General features: G+C 39.3%; 1 protein-coding gene across 1 annotated transcript in view; it reads right to left on the bottom strand.

Annotated features, from left to right (window-relative positions):
- Window positions 1–8,523, bottom strand: part of ctnnbl1 (catenin, beta like 1) — a 53,207-nt gene extending 44,684 nt beyond the window's left edge. Inside the window, exons 1-6 of the mRNA XM_056385412.1 lie at window positions 8,362–8,523; window positions 7,198–7,431; window positions 4,743–4,849; window positions 4,189–4,328; window positions 3,267–3,364; window positions 105–198 (exon numbers count right to left, since the gene is read on the bottom strand). Of these exons, the coding sequence (XP_056241387.1) occupies window positions 105–198; window positions 3,267–3,364; window positions 4,189–4,328; window positions 4,743–4,849; window positions 7,198–7,431; window positions 8,362–8,391 (703 nt within the window). The 5' untranslated portion in view covers window positions 8,392–8,523. The remainder of the gene's footprint in view (window positions 1–104; window positions 199–3,266; window positions 3,365–4,188; window positions 4,329–4,742; window positions 4,850–7,197; window positions 7,432–8,361) is intronic.
- Window positions 8,524–14,962: the final 6,439 nt, after the last annotated feature.

Raw genomic sequence — 14,962 nt, 5'->3', positions numbered from 1 at the left:
TATTAATAAATAAACTGTGTTAATGTTGATGGCGGTTTTGTCTCAGCATGAACACTTCCTGGAAAATGATTATTAAAGCCTGGCTGTACATCTCATCTCCTTACCCAGTGTGTTGTAGATGCCGTCGGCTTCCTCCTTCACCTGTTCATCCAGCCGCTCCATATTCTGCACCAGCAACGCCACCACCTGACCCTCCAACTGCAGACAGAGAGATGAAGTCACATTTTTAACTTCAGTCCTCTTCACAGGTGCAATAAAACCCTCTAAATGTATTCTCATTACCTGAGAAATTTCAGGTAATGATCAGTGTTCTTCTTCTTGTATTAAAATACAAGAAGAAAATAAGAAACTTCACATGGCATCACACACCATAACATCGAATATGCAGTCTGATTGCTGAGGTTGGGTATGTGATTGAGAACACACAACTTTTTTTAACACACCATCCTTTCCCGCTGTGTTGGAGATCTGTCAACTGAATCCTCACCTTTGTAATTTTGTAACATGATGTGATGTTTAAGAGGAAACCTGACAAACTCAATTCACAAAGAGGAAAAAAAAAAAAAAGAGGCACGAGAGGAACGTGGCAATGACAAGATTGAAGGTTCACCCTTAAGCTTCGGCCTTGGCAGAAGAAACACGTCACCTGTCTGAGCTTCTCTGCACATTAGGGCTGTCCCAAACGTTTAATCTAGCGATTATTTTTTCGATTATTCGACTAATCTAACGATTATTGTTTTTATTAACCTAACAGTAATTTTATTGCAATTAAGTTTTGCTGCCATCTTGACTCGCTGCACCAGGGTGTTTCCTCTTTATGTGCTCGTGCATGACTGTCGTGCTAGAGAGATATGCCAGATGCACTTTGCAGAGTCTGCAGACTACCGCACTGTTGGTGTCAAGATTAAAGTATTCCCAAACTTTGGAGGACCGTGTACGAGCCTTTTTGCCGCGTGTTGCTCCACACGCTCCGTCGTACTGCTGGTAGACGCCGCCGTGTTGTTCAAATAGATTACACAGACGCAAATCATTCACGTAGTCAATGACTTCAATTACATCACCGCGTTGTCCCAGTCCGTGCGCTGCGCTTGTATCCGGGTAAACCAAAGACGATGGATATAAACGGTCCCATTAGAAAGTTCTGGTTTTGTTCTATGAACATTTACCCTGTGTGGTTTTACACAACGCGTCGACACTAAAATTCCACGTCGAATAATTTTCATAATCAACATCGTCGATTATGTCGGATAATCGTCCCAGCCCTACTGCACATGTCCAAGTGTTATCAGTCAAGTCAAGACTGGAGACTCATAAACAAACAGCTCGCTGGGTGCTGACTGGCCGGATAAAAGTACAATTACTGATGAAAGGAGATGGACAGTGGACACAGATTTATGAGCCACCGGAGACTGGTGTGGATCATTTTGATTCATCTTATCAAGGGTACCACCTGGCCTTCTGGCAACAAGGACAGAGGAGCTGGAGGCAGTACAGCAAAGAGGAGAGACAAATGGATTCAACCAACCCTGGCTGCCCTGAAACCGTTTCACTTGGATGTTGCTGTACAGAAAGAGAGTGGGGTTTATGGGTGCTCCGCTGCATGGTAAATGAACTGCCTTTATATATAATGCCTTTATCCTTAGAGCGATGCAAAGCCACCTGAGCTACTGTCTCTACCACTGTCACATAACAAGCCAATTCTCTCTCTCTCTCTCTCTCTCTCTCTCTCACACACACACACACACACACACACACACACACACACACACACACACACACACACACACACACAGAGCAGCTTTTCTGTCAAGTGCTTGACATTCGTTCCTGTCAAATTCTAAACAGCCGACAAAAAGAAAAGCTTCGCGAGACATTACTCCAATTCCTTTCATACACTGTACATCATAGTGTACCCATAGACTGTCTATCAAGATGGATGTAGCCCCCGTGACATCACCTGTTGCCATCTTGGCAGTGCGTGACTGCGCCTAACTCCCGGCTAATCCAAAAACGAGCAAAGAGGGGGGTGGGGTGTGTGTGTGTGTGGAGCATAGACTTCAGTGCATGTCGGCTTGTGGCGAGCGTACGCCTCTATGGGGACTGACTCGCTCAAGTGGCCATTTGAAGAACTGCAGTTTTTTTGCACTTCAGTGTTGCCTCTTTTTTCAGCCCCGGAGGTCGCCGCTTGAGTGTAACTCAACTGTAATGTCACTTTCACTGAACTACTGAATTTTCATGTAAAACGTGTAGTCAGGCTGCTCAAACACCCCTGAGACATCAGACGACACAGGTGTGGCGAGAAACAATCACCAATATGCCCGATGAATGCCACCGGGACGTAGCCTGGCACAAAACTTGGCGGGTTCAAGCCAACAGATCGTTTGATGAAGTGTCACAGAGACAGCCGTGAAGGAGCAGAGACACACACTTCTTTCCTCCACTATAGGTATATCAGGACTTCATTGCAGTTTGACCTTTGTGTGTGTCGCTCCAAATGTCAGCAAACATAATGGGGCATCAAAAATCATCCCTGGCTCATTAACAGGCTCAGAGACAAAAAGAAAAAAAAGAAGAGAGAGAGAGAGAGAAAGCTAAATATACAGAGAGAGGATGGGACAAAGAGAGATAATGTTAAACACACAGCCACGCAGTGACAAAGAAAAGCTTTAGATAACTCAAAAGAAAAGAGTGTGAGAAAAGATGCTATAATTGTGTGGATGACATTACACATTAAAATGTAGTGTCTTTCCTCTTGACTAAGTTTTTGACACTTTCTGAAATTCAATCTCAAGTTCATTTATTTGCAACACCAACTTACACTGGCGCACAGCTGAAAAGAATTTAAATAAGGTGAATTCATTATCAATAAGTCAAGGCAGAAATAATAAAGCAGTGTGCACATTTGTGCCCCATTTAAATTACACTATGTTTCCAAAGTTAATAGACTATTTGTCTAATATAAACACCAGTAAAAACAAATAATATAGTATCAATATCAATCAATATACAGTATCAGATGCAGACACTGGTCTGAAAGCAGCATCATGATAACAGCTTGTAGTCTGAACTGACATTAACTCAAAACATTTGCATGTATTTCAGTCGGGGAGAGCGGACTGAAGCCCTGATTTTGATTCGTTAAAAGAGACAAAGGAATCAATCCTCAGCCTGATTTGGATGCCAGAGAACCAGAAACTTCAGTATTGACTCCACAAAGTGCTGTTTCGTCAATATCGTCAAAGACTGATGTAAAATCCTGAACTCACCAGAGCATCTATGAGCACCTCAGCACCCTCCTCGCTCTCATGGAGTGTGTCGATATCCGTCAGCTCCTGCAGCAGGTCCACCACTGCTATGGCGACATGTTGTTCAGGCTAAGGACGATAAGCTTGTGTTGCGTGTGTTCCACGCAACCACAGGGAAAATCAATCAGTGATTTTTGTGTTGTAATTGTTGTTGCTTGTTGTGTATTCATTTTAATTAAAACCAATTTTCTCTTGAACGTTTCCTTTGTTCACTTTTTAAATCAACTTTTAATCAAATGTACTAATACACTATTTTTAATAGTCTTAATCTAATATCTGAGCATTTTAATATATCATGATTAAAGTGTGGGGCTGGTAATATTCTATACTTCTCCTATTGTCAACAAATCCCATGAATAGACAAAAACCAACCATTTGTTATTCTGTCTCTCAATACTTTTTGACCCCCACCACTGTGTCTATGGCTCTGAGTCTCTAGCCCAGTCATTTCCACTAACAACATAATCATTTCAAAACAGGGCACAAGTGTATAGTTTCATTTTCAGGCTCAGTAACTTCCAAAAATAACTGGAGACTATTTCCAGTAGCACTTCAGGTGCACTTCCACCTGAGATTGACCAAAAACAAAACAAAAAAAAACTGCAGTGTGCAAGTTCAGGTAATGTAATAACGGAACATGTGCCCTAGTGTAATGGTGCGGCTCACTGATGTGTTTTTTAATGGAGCTCTATGGCAATGAGAAATAAGCTGTATAAGGCTACAGACACAATACTTGTTACTGGGATCAACTCTTTGTTCGTTTTTGGTCTTTTCATGGTATTTTTTTTTACCAAAAAAAAAAAGAAAAAATATATAATATCCAACATTAAATTCTACATACAGAATGAATGGATCAAAATGGACAAACAGTCTGAAAGGATATCAGTGTTTTCATGGCTGAGGAGGCCCAGCAGCGAGTGGACGGCATTGAGCTCCACCAGCAGGTGGTAGAGATCTGGCATCGTGGCGATCACGTGCATTTCCTGGATGATGTCGTTCAGATCCAGCTCCGACTCCATGAACCTAGTTAAAAAAATAAATAAATAAATAACATGTTAGCATTCTGTTTTGCCATTAAATTCAACGTGCAGGAATCTGATTATTAGTTTTAGAGATATCATGTCAAGAAACCGAGGTGCTACATAACTGAAAATGAAGCCATCTTTTTGATTGCGCTTCAATTGTGACAGTCTTGATTTGACAAATGAAAAAAGAGATTATCAGATTTTGGTGACAGTGAGTCACTCATGGAAAATTTACCTGAAGATGTGTTTAGCGATGAAAAAAAAATTGTTATAAGCTTTGTTGAGTCCACATGAAAATTTGCTTAATTTAACATTTAATCAATTAAAAATATGATGGAAATCACAATACGACCAAGTGCAATATCCAAATCGTAAGAGCTGGATTTTTGTGGACAGTTATTAATGTTCTTACTTCTCTGGATTGTCTGGAAACTTAATCCTCAGTTCCTGATTTTTGTATGATCTTTTCTCAAAGGTCAGGATCATTTTCTTCACAGAACTCTCGTCCACCGGCTCTGCCTGTTTGATTAGCAGAGAGAGAGAGAGAGAGAGAGAGAGAGAGAGAGAGAGAAGGGAGGAACAGATGAAAAAAGGGAAAAAAATGAGAAAAAAAAATAAGCCTTTTATGTAGGTAACTGCTTCAAAGACAACAAAAGACACCTGGATTATGGGGCTCAAATTAGGGTCAAAAAGATTTTTGGTTTGTGGCTGTAAATCAACTTTTGTACACCTGTCAAATAAAGGATAAAGAGGGCAGCTGGTTTTAATGCAGGTCCGGGTCCTGATGAAGCTGAATCATTATCGACTAAAAAAAAGATTTAATGTTGGTCTTTACCAGATACAGATTCTTTTTTTCTTTTTACAAATACAAATCTTTTCTACAAATACACAAACTCATGCTAATTTTTTTTGCAGGTTTACAAAGGTTGATTTTGCAAACTGCAGAATTATTTCTGAACATCACTTTCCAAGCTAAAGATCTTTTTGACCCTTAATTTGAGCTCACACAGGGTCAAACTAATTATGTGAGCAGAGCGGTGGAGCTACAGTGGAGCAGTGGAGTTTTCTACAATCAGAGGGAATCTGAGTGCGTTTGACCAGAAAGGGAATGTGTTTGACCTCCTGGTGGCTTAAAAGCCTGCTAAGTGTGGGAAAGATAATGACAGGTTAGGAAATTACAATTGTCTGACATTATGGAACAGAGCAGCACTTTCCTCTGAGTAGCTCTTGACACAGTGAATATTTGAAAAGGCTGCAGTGTGGGATAATAAGAACTGGATAATGTGGATGTGCAGTTTTCTTATGCACTACATAATATACACGAAACTGGCACTAACAACGAACAATCACATAGAAACTTTCCCAGTCCATTCGTTTATCATTTTATATTTCGCCTTTACTTTGGTGTAGTGGTGCAGTCTTGTTTCACTATTTCAGGTCTGGAATCATGACTCACTTGGGTCAAGTAAAAACAGATTACAAACTTAGACTCAGACCTAAACCATGCATCCTAAATATGACCTTAGGGCCTGATAAAATTCATCTTCGGCCACACTCAATTTGTGTAGATTCAAATACTAAACACTTGGCTATTTGTCACTGGTGTGAACACACACACTTAACAGTTACATTATCATGTTCACCCACACATGCTGGAAACAGACGCACATGACTATTCTGTGAAGAAATGTCAGACACTATGCAATATATGGAAAGGTTTCTATGTATATCCAAGTGTGAGCGAGGCTCGGTCAAGCTTTTGATTTCAACACACAAAAGCAGAGTCTTAATCTGGATTTCTGCTCAACATGAGGGGTTTATGGAAGTCCCAGGTCCTGATTTATAGTCCTGTGAAGGATTTCTCCCACTGATATCACCACCACAAAACTAAACAGGTGTGTCACACATTATAGGGTCATAATGTGCTTTAACTATATTCCTCACTAACTGTTACACTTTCAGTCACTTCGTTAGATGTGTTACTGTAAAGGAGTGCTTGTTGGAGAAAACACAAGCAGCCAAAGCTGACCAATCACAGTTCTTGTTGTTTCCACATTGTATCTCCACTGCACCTGTGTAGACTCTGAAGCACTCATGCTTCAGACAAGTACCATATGTAAGACTCCTCACTCACTCACTCCTTAACACACAAGTATAAATCTAGCTTTGTAGTGTGCAGAGTACAAAGCAATGCAAACTATTTTTGTTTTTGATAAACTTCAACCTATTTTAGGAGACAACTAAGACAGTCACCTCTATCCTGCAAATAAAATTCATCTATTCTCACTTTTGTAACTTTAAGCTGAATTTATTCTTTCGAGAGACAGGGTTGGTGTGAATAATGGGTGATGAATATCTGCTCTGAAAATTCAACCTTAACCCTATCCCCTGTACCATTTTGAAATTGTGATATTTTCTCACTAATGACATCTATTATCTATGAATGGCAGCTATTAGATAGATAGATATAGATAGATAGATAGATAGATAGATAGATAGATAGATAGATAGATAGATAGATACTTTATTTATCTCCTAGGGGAAATTCATGTGTCCATTAGCTCATTGCTGATAATAATAAAAACAGGTAATTATAAAAAAAAAATCAATAATAATTAGATTATTTAGTGTCTTGCTCTGTGAAAATAAATTAGTCATTATTTTCAGTTCACCGTGGCAACTACTTCCTGTAACAAATTGTGCAGCACTTCATTAATGGATGAAACTCACTGTTTACAACTATGAGTAAGAGGAAGTTAATTTTTAATTTGTTTCAAATAAAAGCTCTGAACATATCTTTTGAATAAACATTTCACTTTGTAGAAAAAATAACAATTCTATAATAACGCTATAGTAATTTTCCTCACCTCAGGTTCTTCTTCATCCTGGTCCATCAGTTTCTCCAGGATCTTCTTCTTGTCCCCAGTCAGCTCCTCAGTCTCCCTCATCTCAAGCCCTCCTTCAATTCCTGCTGCAACTTCCCGGTATCTGGCCAACTCCCTGGCACCCAGGCCTTTCTGCTGTTTCCCTCCCCGAGAGTCCTCCTCTCCTCCCGCTGCTCCTCCATCATCCTGCCTGGGACGCTTCGCTCCTCTATCAGGCTGCGAGAGGAAAGGAGATGGTGAAATGTAATGATGTAAATACATATAGAAGTATGTTGTTGATTGAGAGATAAGTAATTAAGTGCATCATGAAATCGCAAACATAAGCATCTCCATGTACCTGACAAGACAGAACTACACTAGCACAGAAACTTAATAAAAAAACACTGCACTTCTGATTAATAATTTTGATCTGCTTTCTTCTTTTCACATAAGTGCATCTTCCACTCAGCACCAATTGTACAAATATGAACAGCTGCTCTGAGGAAATGACAACTTTTAAGACCAGCTGCAAAAAAAGCAGTTTGAAATGATGTAAGAAAATGAAGATTTTACTGAAATCAAATGTTATTTAGTGGATCGTTAATGTGCCGAATTTTCCAATGAATGCAAACGACTGTTAAAATGCATTTATTCATATGGTGTGAAGTGTGTATATATTGTATATTAAGCAAAACTGTATTAATTAGGAGAATGTTTAGTGGACGCTGGCATACAAGAAAAGATACGTAACCGAACTGACAATGCCCCTCGAGTCAGTGTACAAATGCATAAGTGTTTGTCTCAACACTTTCGTGTGAAATTAGTTTAGATACTAACAGCTAGCATGTGTATAAATTAGTGTCGCAGCATCCCTCTCCACTCACTGCAGCCACGTTCGGCTATCATGCTAACTGCTAACGTTATTGTAAACAAAGAGTATAGTTGAGTTATTCTTCTGCCAAGCGGGTGCTACACTATTCACTGGCGGTAAACTAAAGGACGTAAATAGACAAATAAAAATAAATAACGCGATTAAGCTAAAGTCTGCTTGCTAACGTTCAGAGGTAACCGCTAGCAATGCTACTGAATGCAATCCAATGAATGAGATAAGTTAATGTTAGCTAGACTAGAGTTTCCAAACACTGACGAGTATGGTTAAATTTCTACCTGATAGCTCAGGAGCTCTCCGACATCCATTTGTCCGGGTTAGAAGCTTTAACCGTGTCACCGTTTTGTTCAGGTTCAGGGTTAATGTCAGGGAATAAAACAAGAGCGACCACTTAGCTTGTCGGCTAACAACAAGCTTCCCACCACAAATTCATGCCTGCCGTAAAACGGTTGTGTTGATTGTCGTAGCAGCATACTGTCGTAAACTTTGTTACCCATGCTGTGATGTGATTACAGCCGTTAACTTCCCAATTCTGCAAAGCTGAGAAGAAATTGAGGTCCACTTGATAATGTTTACCCCTTGAGTCATGTCTACAATTTAATCAAGTTAATCTATTTGCATAAAGCTCATTTTACAGATGTGCTTAAAGCATGATTGCACATCTGATTTAAAACCTGAAATATTTCTGAGCAAAAACAAATTAAAAAAACAGTTGATTCAGGATTGTTGGTGAGGTAGACTGGATGATAAAGATTTCACAACAAGACACATGATTTTGTCTAATGGCAAAACGCACACTTATTTTAGGCAATGATTCAGTGATACACAAAGAACCAGTCACTACAGCACAGGACACAGGACACAGGTTTTTAATTTCATGCTGCTGAATTCAGCAGATAGGGAAATATTCTACATTTTAGTCATTTTTTTAAAGAAAACTATTGTTACTTTGCAGATTAAGATTATACATACAAAACCTATGAGAGACGTGTAAAATATGATGCACATTTTCTGACAATATAAAGGGCAGTTAAAATTAGCTTCACATCAACCAGCAACAGCAAGAAACATGTACATGTTAATGCAACAAAAATGATAGCCCAAATGTATATTATAGATTAACATGCTGGAATTGGTCATTCTGCAAAATGACGACTTTAACCTTTGAAATTTGGGTCAGTTTTGATGATTGTACTTATTACTGATTTTACTTACTGTACTTGGTGTATTTTAACACCAGCAGTTATTTATACCAATAGCCTACTTTACGCCACTGGTAATGAATCTTAACAAAAATATGTTCTTTCCTCAAGAAGAATCCTTTAGGCTCTCTCACCAATCCCATAATAAGCCCCCTCAATGATACAAGTAAAATTAGACATGACTGTTTCCTCATCAGACCTCACTCATGAAATCCTGGTCTTAAAGGCTCAATTTTGCTGTATTCATACCAGCAGAGGTCTATATGCCAAGCTGGCTTATTGTTCCAGACAGGCAGAAAATCACCTTTTCAATGAGCATCACGGGGAAATATATGAGTGGTGCATGGTGTACAAGCCTGCATTGCCACTCCAGTTTCTGTCCTGTGATCTGTGACAGTAGAGCAATAGAAAAAACATTTAAAAGGAAGGCCACTGCCAAGCAGTCAAGCTTGACATCCCAGCAAACACGAGGGAGAGCACACTTGATCAAAGGGAAGAGAGAGAAACAGGGTGACAGAGAATAAAAGGGAGCAAGATGGGTGAAAAGAGAAATTTATATGGAAATCCCAAGGCTGGAGACAGCATGACAGTGGCAGATGAATACAAAGCCTTGATTGGGCAAATTAGAGGGAACTCTTTTTTCATGAGGTTAATAACTGGGTTAAGAATAAACAGACTCTTAATTTTACAAATCTCATATGTTGCATACTCATGGTCTGTGCGTATTTAATGATGTAAATTAGGTCAACTCAGACAAATATTTCTAAAATGATGTGCTGATGCTTAAAAATGAGTCATGATGGTGAGACAGACAGGTGTTGTGTGACACCAGGTTTATAATTAAACATATAGTGTTGCTGATGGATGGACGGGCAGCTGCTGTACGCTGCGTGTAGTGAAACATCAAGTAATAATCCATGCATGAGACGTACAATACGTTTGTTTTTTTGAGAATCCATGAACAGGTGTTAAATTGGCACACAAGAAATTCCCAATTTTATTTGATCCAAATAAACCAGAACCATACGGCCTTATTATTGCAAAGCACTTTGTAGCTTTGGTAGGTAAGAAAGTTTTTCATGGAAAACATTTTGACATGTCACAGTAGGAAAAGCACAGGTTTTAATAATAAAATTAACCATGGCTGAATTCAATTCAACTGCTTCAGTTTCAGCAATATTGTGTGTGCTCACTCACTGTCACAGTGTAATGGCTCCATGCAGATATACTGCGGAGATAAATACCCTAAAATTTAAGAAAAGTGGTGGAAAACAAAAGACTTTTTTCTTTGACATACTGTAGTTTTTCAGGGAGCAGAACTGCAGATATTTGATGGATAGATTGAAAATCTGCTTCATGTTTTATATGAAAACTGTTTACTGTGTTCAATATTTAATTAAAAAAAATACAGACAGATACATAATCTTACGATTGTGAAATACTATCATAATAAAATGTCATTTCATCTTGTTTCTTTTCAAAATGAGTTTATTGCAGGTGATTTTTGACCAAAGCAACTTCATATTTATATCGAGTTTCCAGCCTCAACAGATCAGACACAGTAAACATAGTATTTTAAAGTCAGTACTTCTAACTTAAAACTCAACACGATGAACAAGATAGGGTCTGTGACAAACAGCTGGGCAGTCAAAATGTGTTATATATTTTATATAAACATGTCAAATACAGTTAAATAGCATCTTCAACCAGCTCCGGATCTCCTCCTCTGCTGAAGCTGCAGTGAAGCCTTCATTATTACAAATCCTTTTGGTTTTACACAATGATTAAGGCATTCCACAATCCCTGAAGGAGCGAAAAGCTTTTCATACACAACTGTCTGCTTAATGACATCGCCTCATCATTCCCCTGCAGAATTATTCTGGGGCGACGCTGTCGGATCATTTCCACAGAATCATACCCCATTTCCTTTGAAACAGAACAATACAATTTCACACAAGCTGTGAGGGCTGATTGCATTAAATCACATGAGGTCAGTGTGATTCTATCATGCAGCGGAGGCCCACATAAGTGTGCTCAAAATTCAGAGTGGCAATGTTGTTATTAAAGGAGAGACAGGGAGAGATGATGAGGACTGATTGTCCTTGTCGTTTCCCCCTTCCCTAAGTCAAGTGGTGCAATCAAATGATTTTCTCTCCTCTTAGATATGATTTGAGCTGTGCATGACATCAGCCTTCAGTCCTTCAAGGCGCGCTCCACCACCAGCACACAAGTCAATAAAGTAGCTGAATTTCCACAACACTGATGAGATAGAAAAAATAGTCTGATGTACAATGGTATTCTATGGATGGACAGTGACCTAGACTTAAGGTCAAGATTGATAAGTAGTAGTAGTAGTAGTAGTAGTATTTATTTGTCCCCGTGGGGAAATTGGTTTGCAGCATTATCACAGGCATTTCAAAAAAAAAAGAAAAAAACAACATACGATAAAGACAGTTTAGGACATACAACATGAAACATTTCCACTTCACGCCTTGCAGCATTAATAAAAATATAATGGCTAAGATGGTCGCACCTGCTGCCCAGACCAGCTGGACAGTAGGTGCACAGTGAACAGCTAAGGTGACTAAACAGAAAAGTGCATTATTTGTTTAAGAGCTTAATTGCTTGTGGTACAAATGAAAACTTTGACCTATTTTTGGTGAATGGGGGCGGACGGTAGCGCCGCCCGGACGGCAACAGTTCAAAAGATGGAGCAAGGGGGTGCTGCTGGTCACCCACAATGCTGTTTGCCTCTCTCAGAGTTCTCTCCCTGTAAATGTGTTCGAAAGTAGGCAGTCTGATCCCGAGCAGTTTACTTGCCATTAGTACAGTTTTTCTGACCAACTGTTTCTGTGCCTCAGTAGCGTTACCAAACCAGCATGATACAGAAGGTTACAACATTTTCAATAAAAGCACAGTAAAATATTTTCAGCATATTGTTATGTACGTTAAAAGACAGCAATAAAAATACATTCTCTGCTGTGTTTTGGTGTTCAAGTGACAGTCCAAGTGTCCCACTTTAGCTTATGGTCAAAATTAATACCATGGTATTTGTATTCCACGACGGCTTCTATTGGCTCCCCTCTGGTGAGAGTAGGTTGATGGTTTTGGTTCTTTCTAAAGTCTATGGACATCTCCTTAGTTTTGGATGTATTCAGGAGAAGATTAGACTTCTCACACCAGTTTAGAAAGTAGTCTAAAACTGGCCCGTGCTCCTCCTCCTCATCATGTAAAAGGCTCAACAATGCTGTGTCGTCAGCATACTTAATTTACTGTTATATACTGTGAAATACTGTTATATACTGTGTTCGTTATTTCTGTTTATGACAAGCTTTAATTTTGACTTTGAGGCATCAGCCTTAATATTTCAGCTGGGCCTTGAGAAATTACTTTTTTTTCTTTTTTTTACCTTGACAGTCTCATATTCATCTATTCATCAGTGAGTACACTGAGCACGTTTTAATCCCCATGACACAGCTTAATTTATATGTCATGGAGCGAGAAGCTAAGACAAGCAGTTGAAGGTCCTGATGGGGATTCTTTAAAGTATAAAGAATATTTTAAAACTGAAGTATTAATATTTTCAGGGCATATGTAGACTTTAAATGAGAACAACACAAAAATGAGCCAAGATTAAATCATTTTAACATGTAAAGAGACTGAATTATAGCTTCACTTGTGACATTTGTCTGCTGGATTTGTGTGTATAAATTGCGAAACAACATTTTTTACTACTTCAAAGTGTTTTATAATGATACTGTAAGAGCTTGTACATAATATTTGTAATTTTTAATTTCGGTTCCTGGCAGCTTTATATGTTAAATTGACAAAAGGATAAGTCAGACTAATGGCTGAGTTTGTGCTGGAAAAAAGAAAAACATGCTTATGGGTATACATATGAGACGTCACAGATCCATTTTTACCAGCTAGCAGCTCACTCTCTCTCCCCTGCGTCTGTGTGTGTGCTCTGTAAGTGCATGTGGTGACATCACTCTTTGCAGTAGTGTGTGTCCTCAGTCCGAGCAGAAAGGCAAACTTGACTGGCAGTGGAAAAGATGTCAATCTGCTTTAATTAGTGCATTCACCCGACTTTAAAAAAACCCGCTCATACCTGCTAATTTTGGTGTAAAAAGGGTATAATTGTAATTGTAATGGTCAATCAGACTAATTAACCTGGTTGAAAGTTTCAAGTCTCTTTCACCAGTTGCTCTTCACCACATCCAACATGGTGTAACGACACACTCTGGAGTACACTCCTGCATCACATCAGGAAGGTGAGAAGTTGAAGCCACTGAAGATTCATTAAGAAGTGTTAAGTTACTCTCTAAACTTTGGCTGCTCAAATGACATTACAGAAAATAGCCTGTTTAAAAAAAAAAAAAAAAAAAAAAGCTCCCAAAAATGGCACTTTTGCACTTGATTTTAAGGTGATGGAGGTTATTACTTGTTTGATGCTGTAATTTTTGGCTTGCTGTGAAACATGACACACACTAACTGTGTTATATGCAGGAAAAGCAGATTAGAGCATAAGCATTTCAAATTTGTCACTTTAATTGGCCAAGTCACTCTGAGGGCAGTTCCTGCATGACGTCAAAGCAGCATTATGTTTTTTAACTAATGTACATTATCGCTGCTGCAGCTTAGAAAGGTCCTTGTTTTTCACTGACCCTCCTGCCTTGGAAAAGCAGGAGAGGAAGGTTTACTCAGGTTTATTTAAGGATCCGAAGGATTATTTGGCAATCCATCTACTGGGCGGAAAGACTCAGACAAATAATATTTTTTTTTCTCATTCTAATTCTCATTCTACTTTTCCTGCAATTTAAATGTTAACAAAAGCTTATTAGCAGGCACTCATTTGCATACTGTAGACTGTATCAAAAATGACATTTTTGCATTGTGTTAGCACAATGCGACTCTAACAAGCTTAAGCCTATTCTCTATAAAAATGCTTTCAAGAAAGCCAGAAAATGTCTAATAGCTTTCTTCTCCAATGTCTGGCACACAAACATGACACACATAGAGGCTGGAGGCTGCTGCCTGGCCTGTTTTAACATGGTCGAGAGACAATGAAAAACAAGAGAGAGAGAGAGAGGGGAGATGGCAAGTGGCAGGACACACGCCAGACTTTAGAGATAAATGTATGTAGGAACAGTGTGCGGGGGGGGGGGGCACAGGAGGTGGAGAGTGGCAGTCAGAGATAGAGGAGGGGAGAGCAAATTAATTTTATCTCCATTATGAATATGATGGCTGTGGTGGTGTGCTGTGGTGGTGGCCCACGCCTTTGGGTGATAGTGGACCAGGGGTAGCTAATCGGAGCAGCCTGCACACACACAGACACACAGACACACACACACACACAAAGACGCACACAGAAAGACACACACACACACACACACACACACACACACACACACACACACACACACACACACACACACACACACACACACGCTGTTCTGGGAAGGAAAAGCCCCTGAAACAGAATTTAGAACAAGATGCGATAGAAAAACTCTCCAAAGAAACTGATACTGATGAAAGTGTTTTAGGTGGATTAGCAGCTCCTTAAAGGCATGAAAATTAATTAAATTAATTAATCTGCTCACCCCCTGTGAATAGTAAAGTGGAAACCCAATTTAAAGGCACAGAGCCACCAAATAATGCAAGGAGCCGCTGTTTC

Source organism: Seriola aureovittata, chromosome 9, assembly GCF_021018895.1.
Source record: "Seriola aureovittata isolate HTS-2021-v1 ecotype China chromosome 9, ASM2101889v1, whole genome shotgun sequence".
In the NCBI taxonomy this organism is placed as follows: domain Eukaryota; kingdom Metazoa; phylum Chordata; class Actinopteri; order Carangiformes; family Carangidae; genus Seriola; species Seriola aureovittata.
This window is presented reverse-complemented; position numbering and strand designations above follow the sequence as displayed.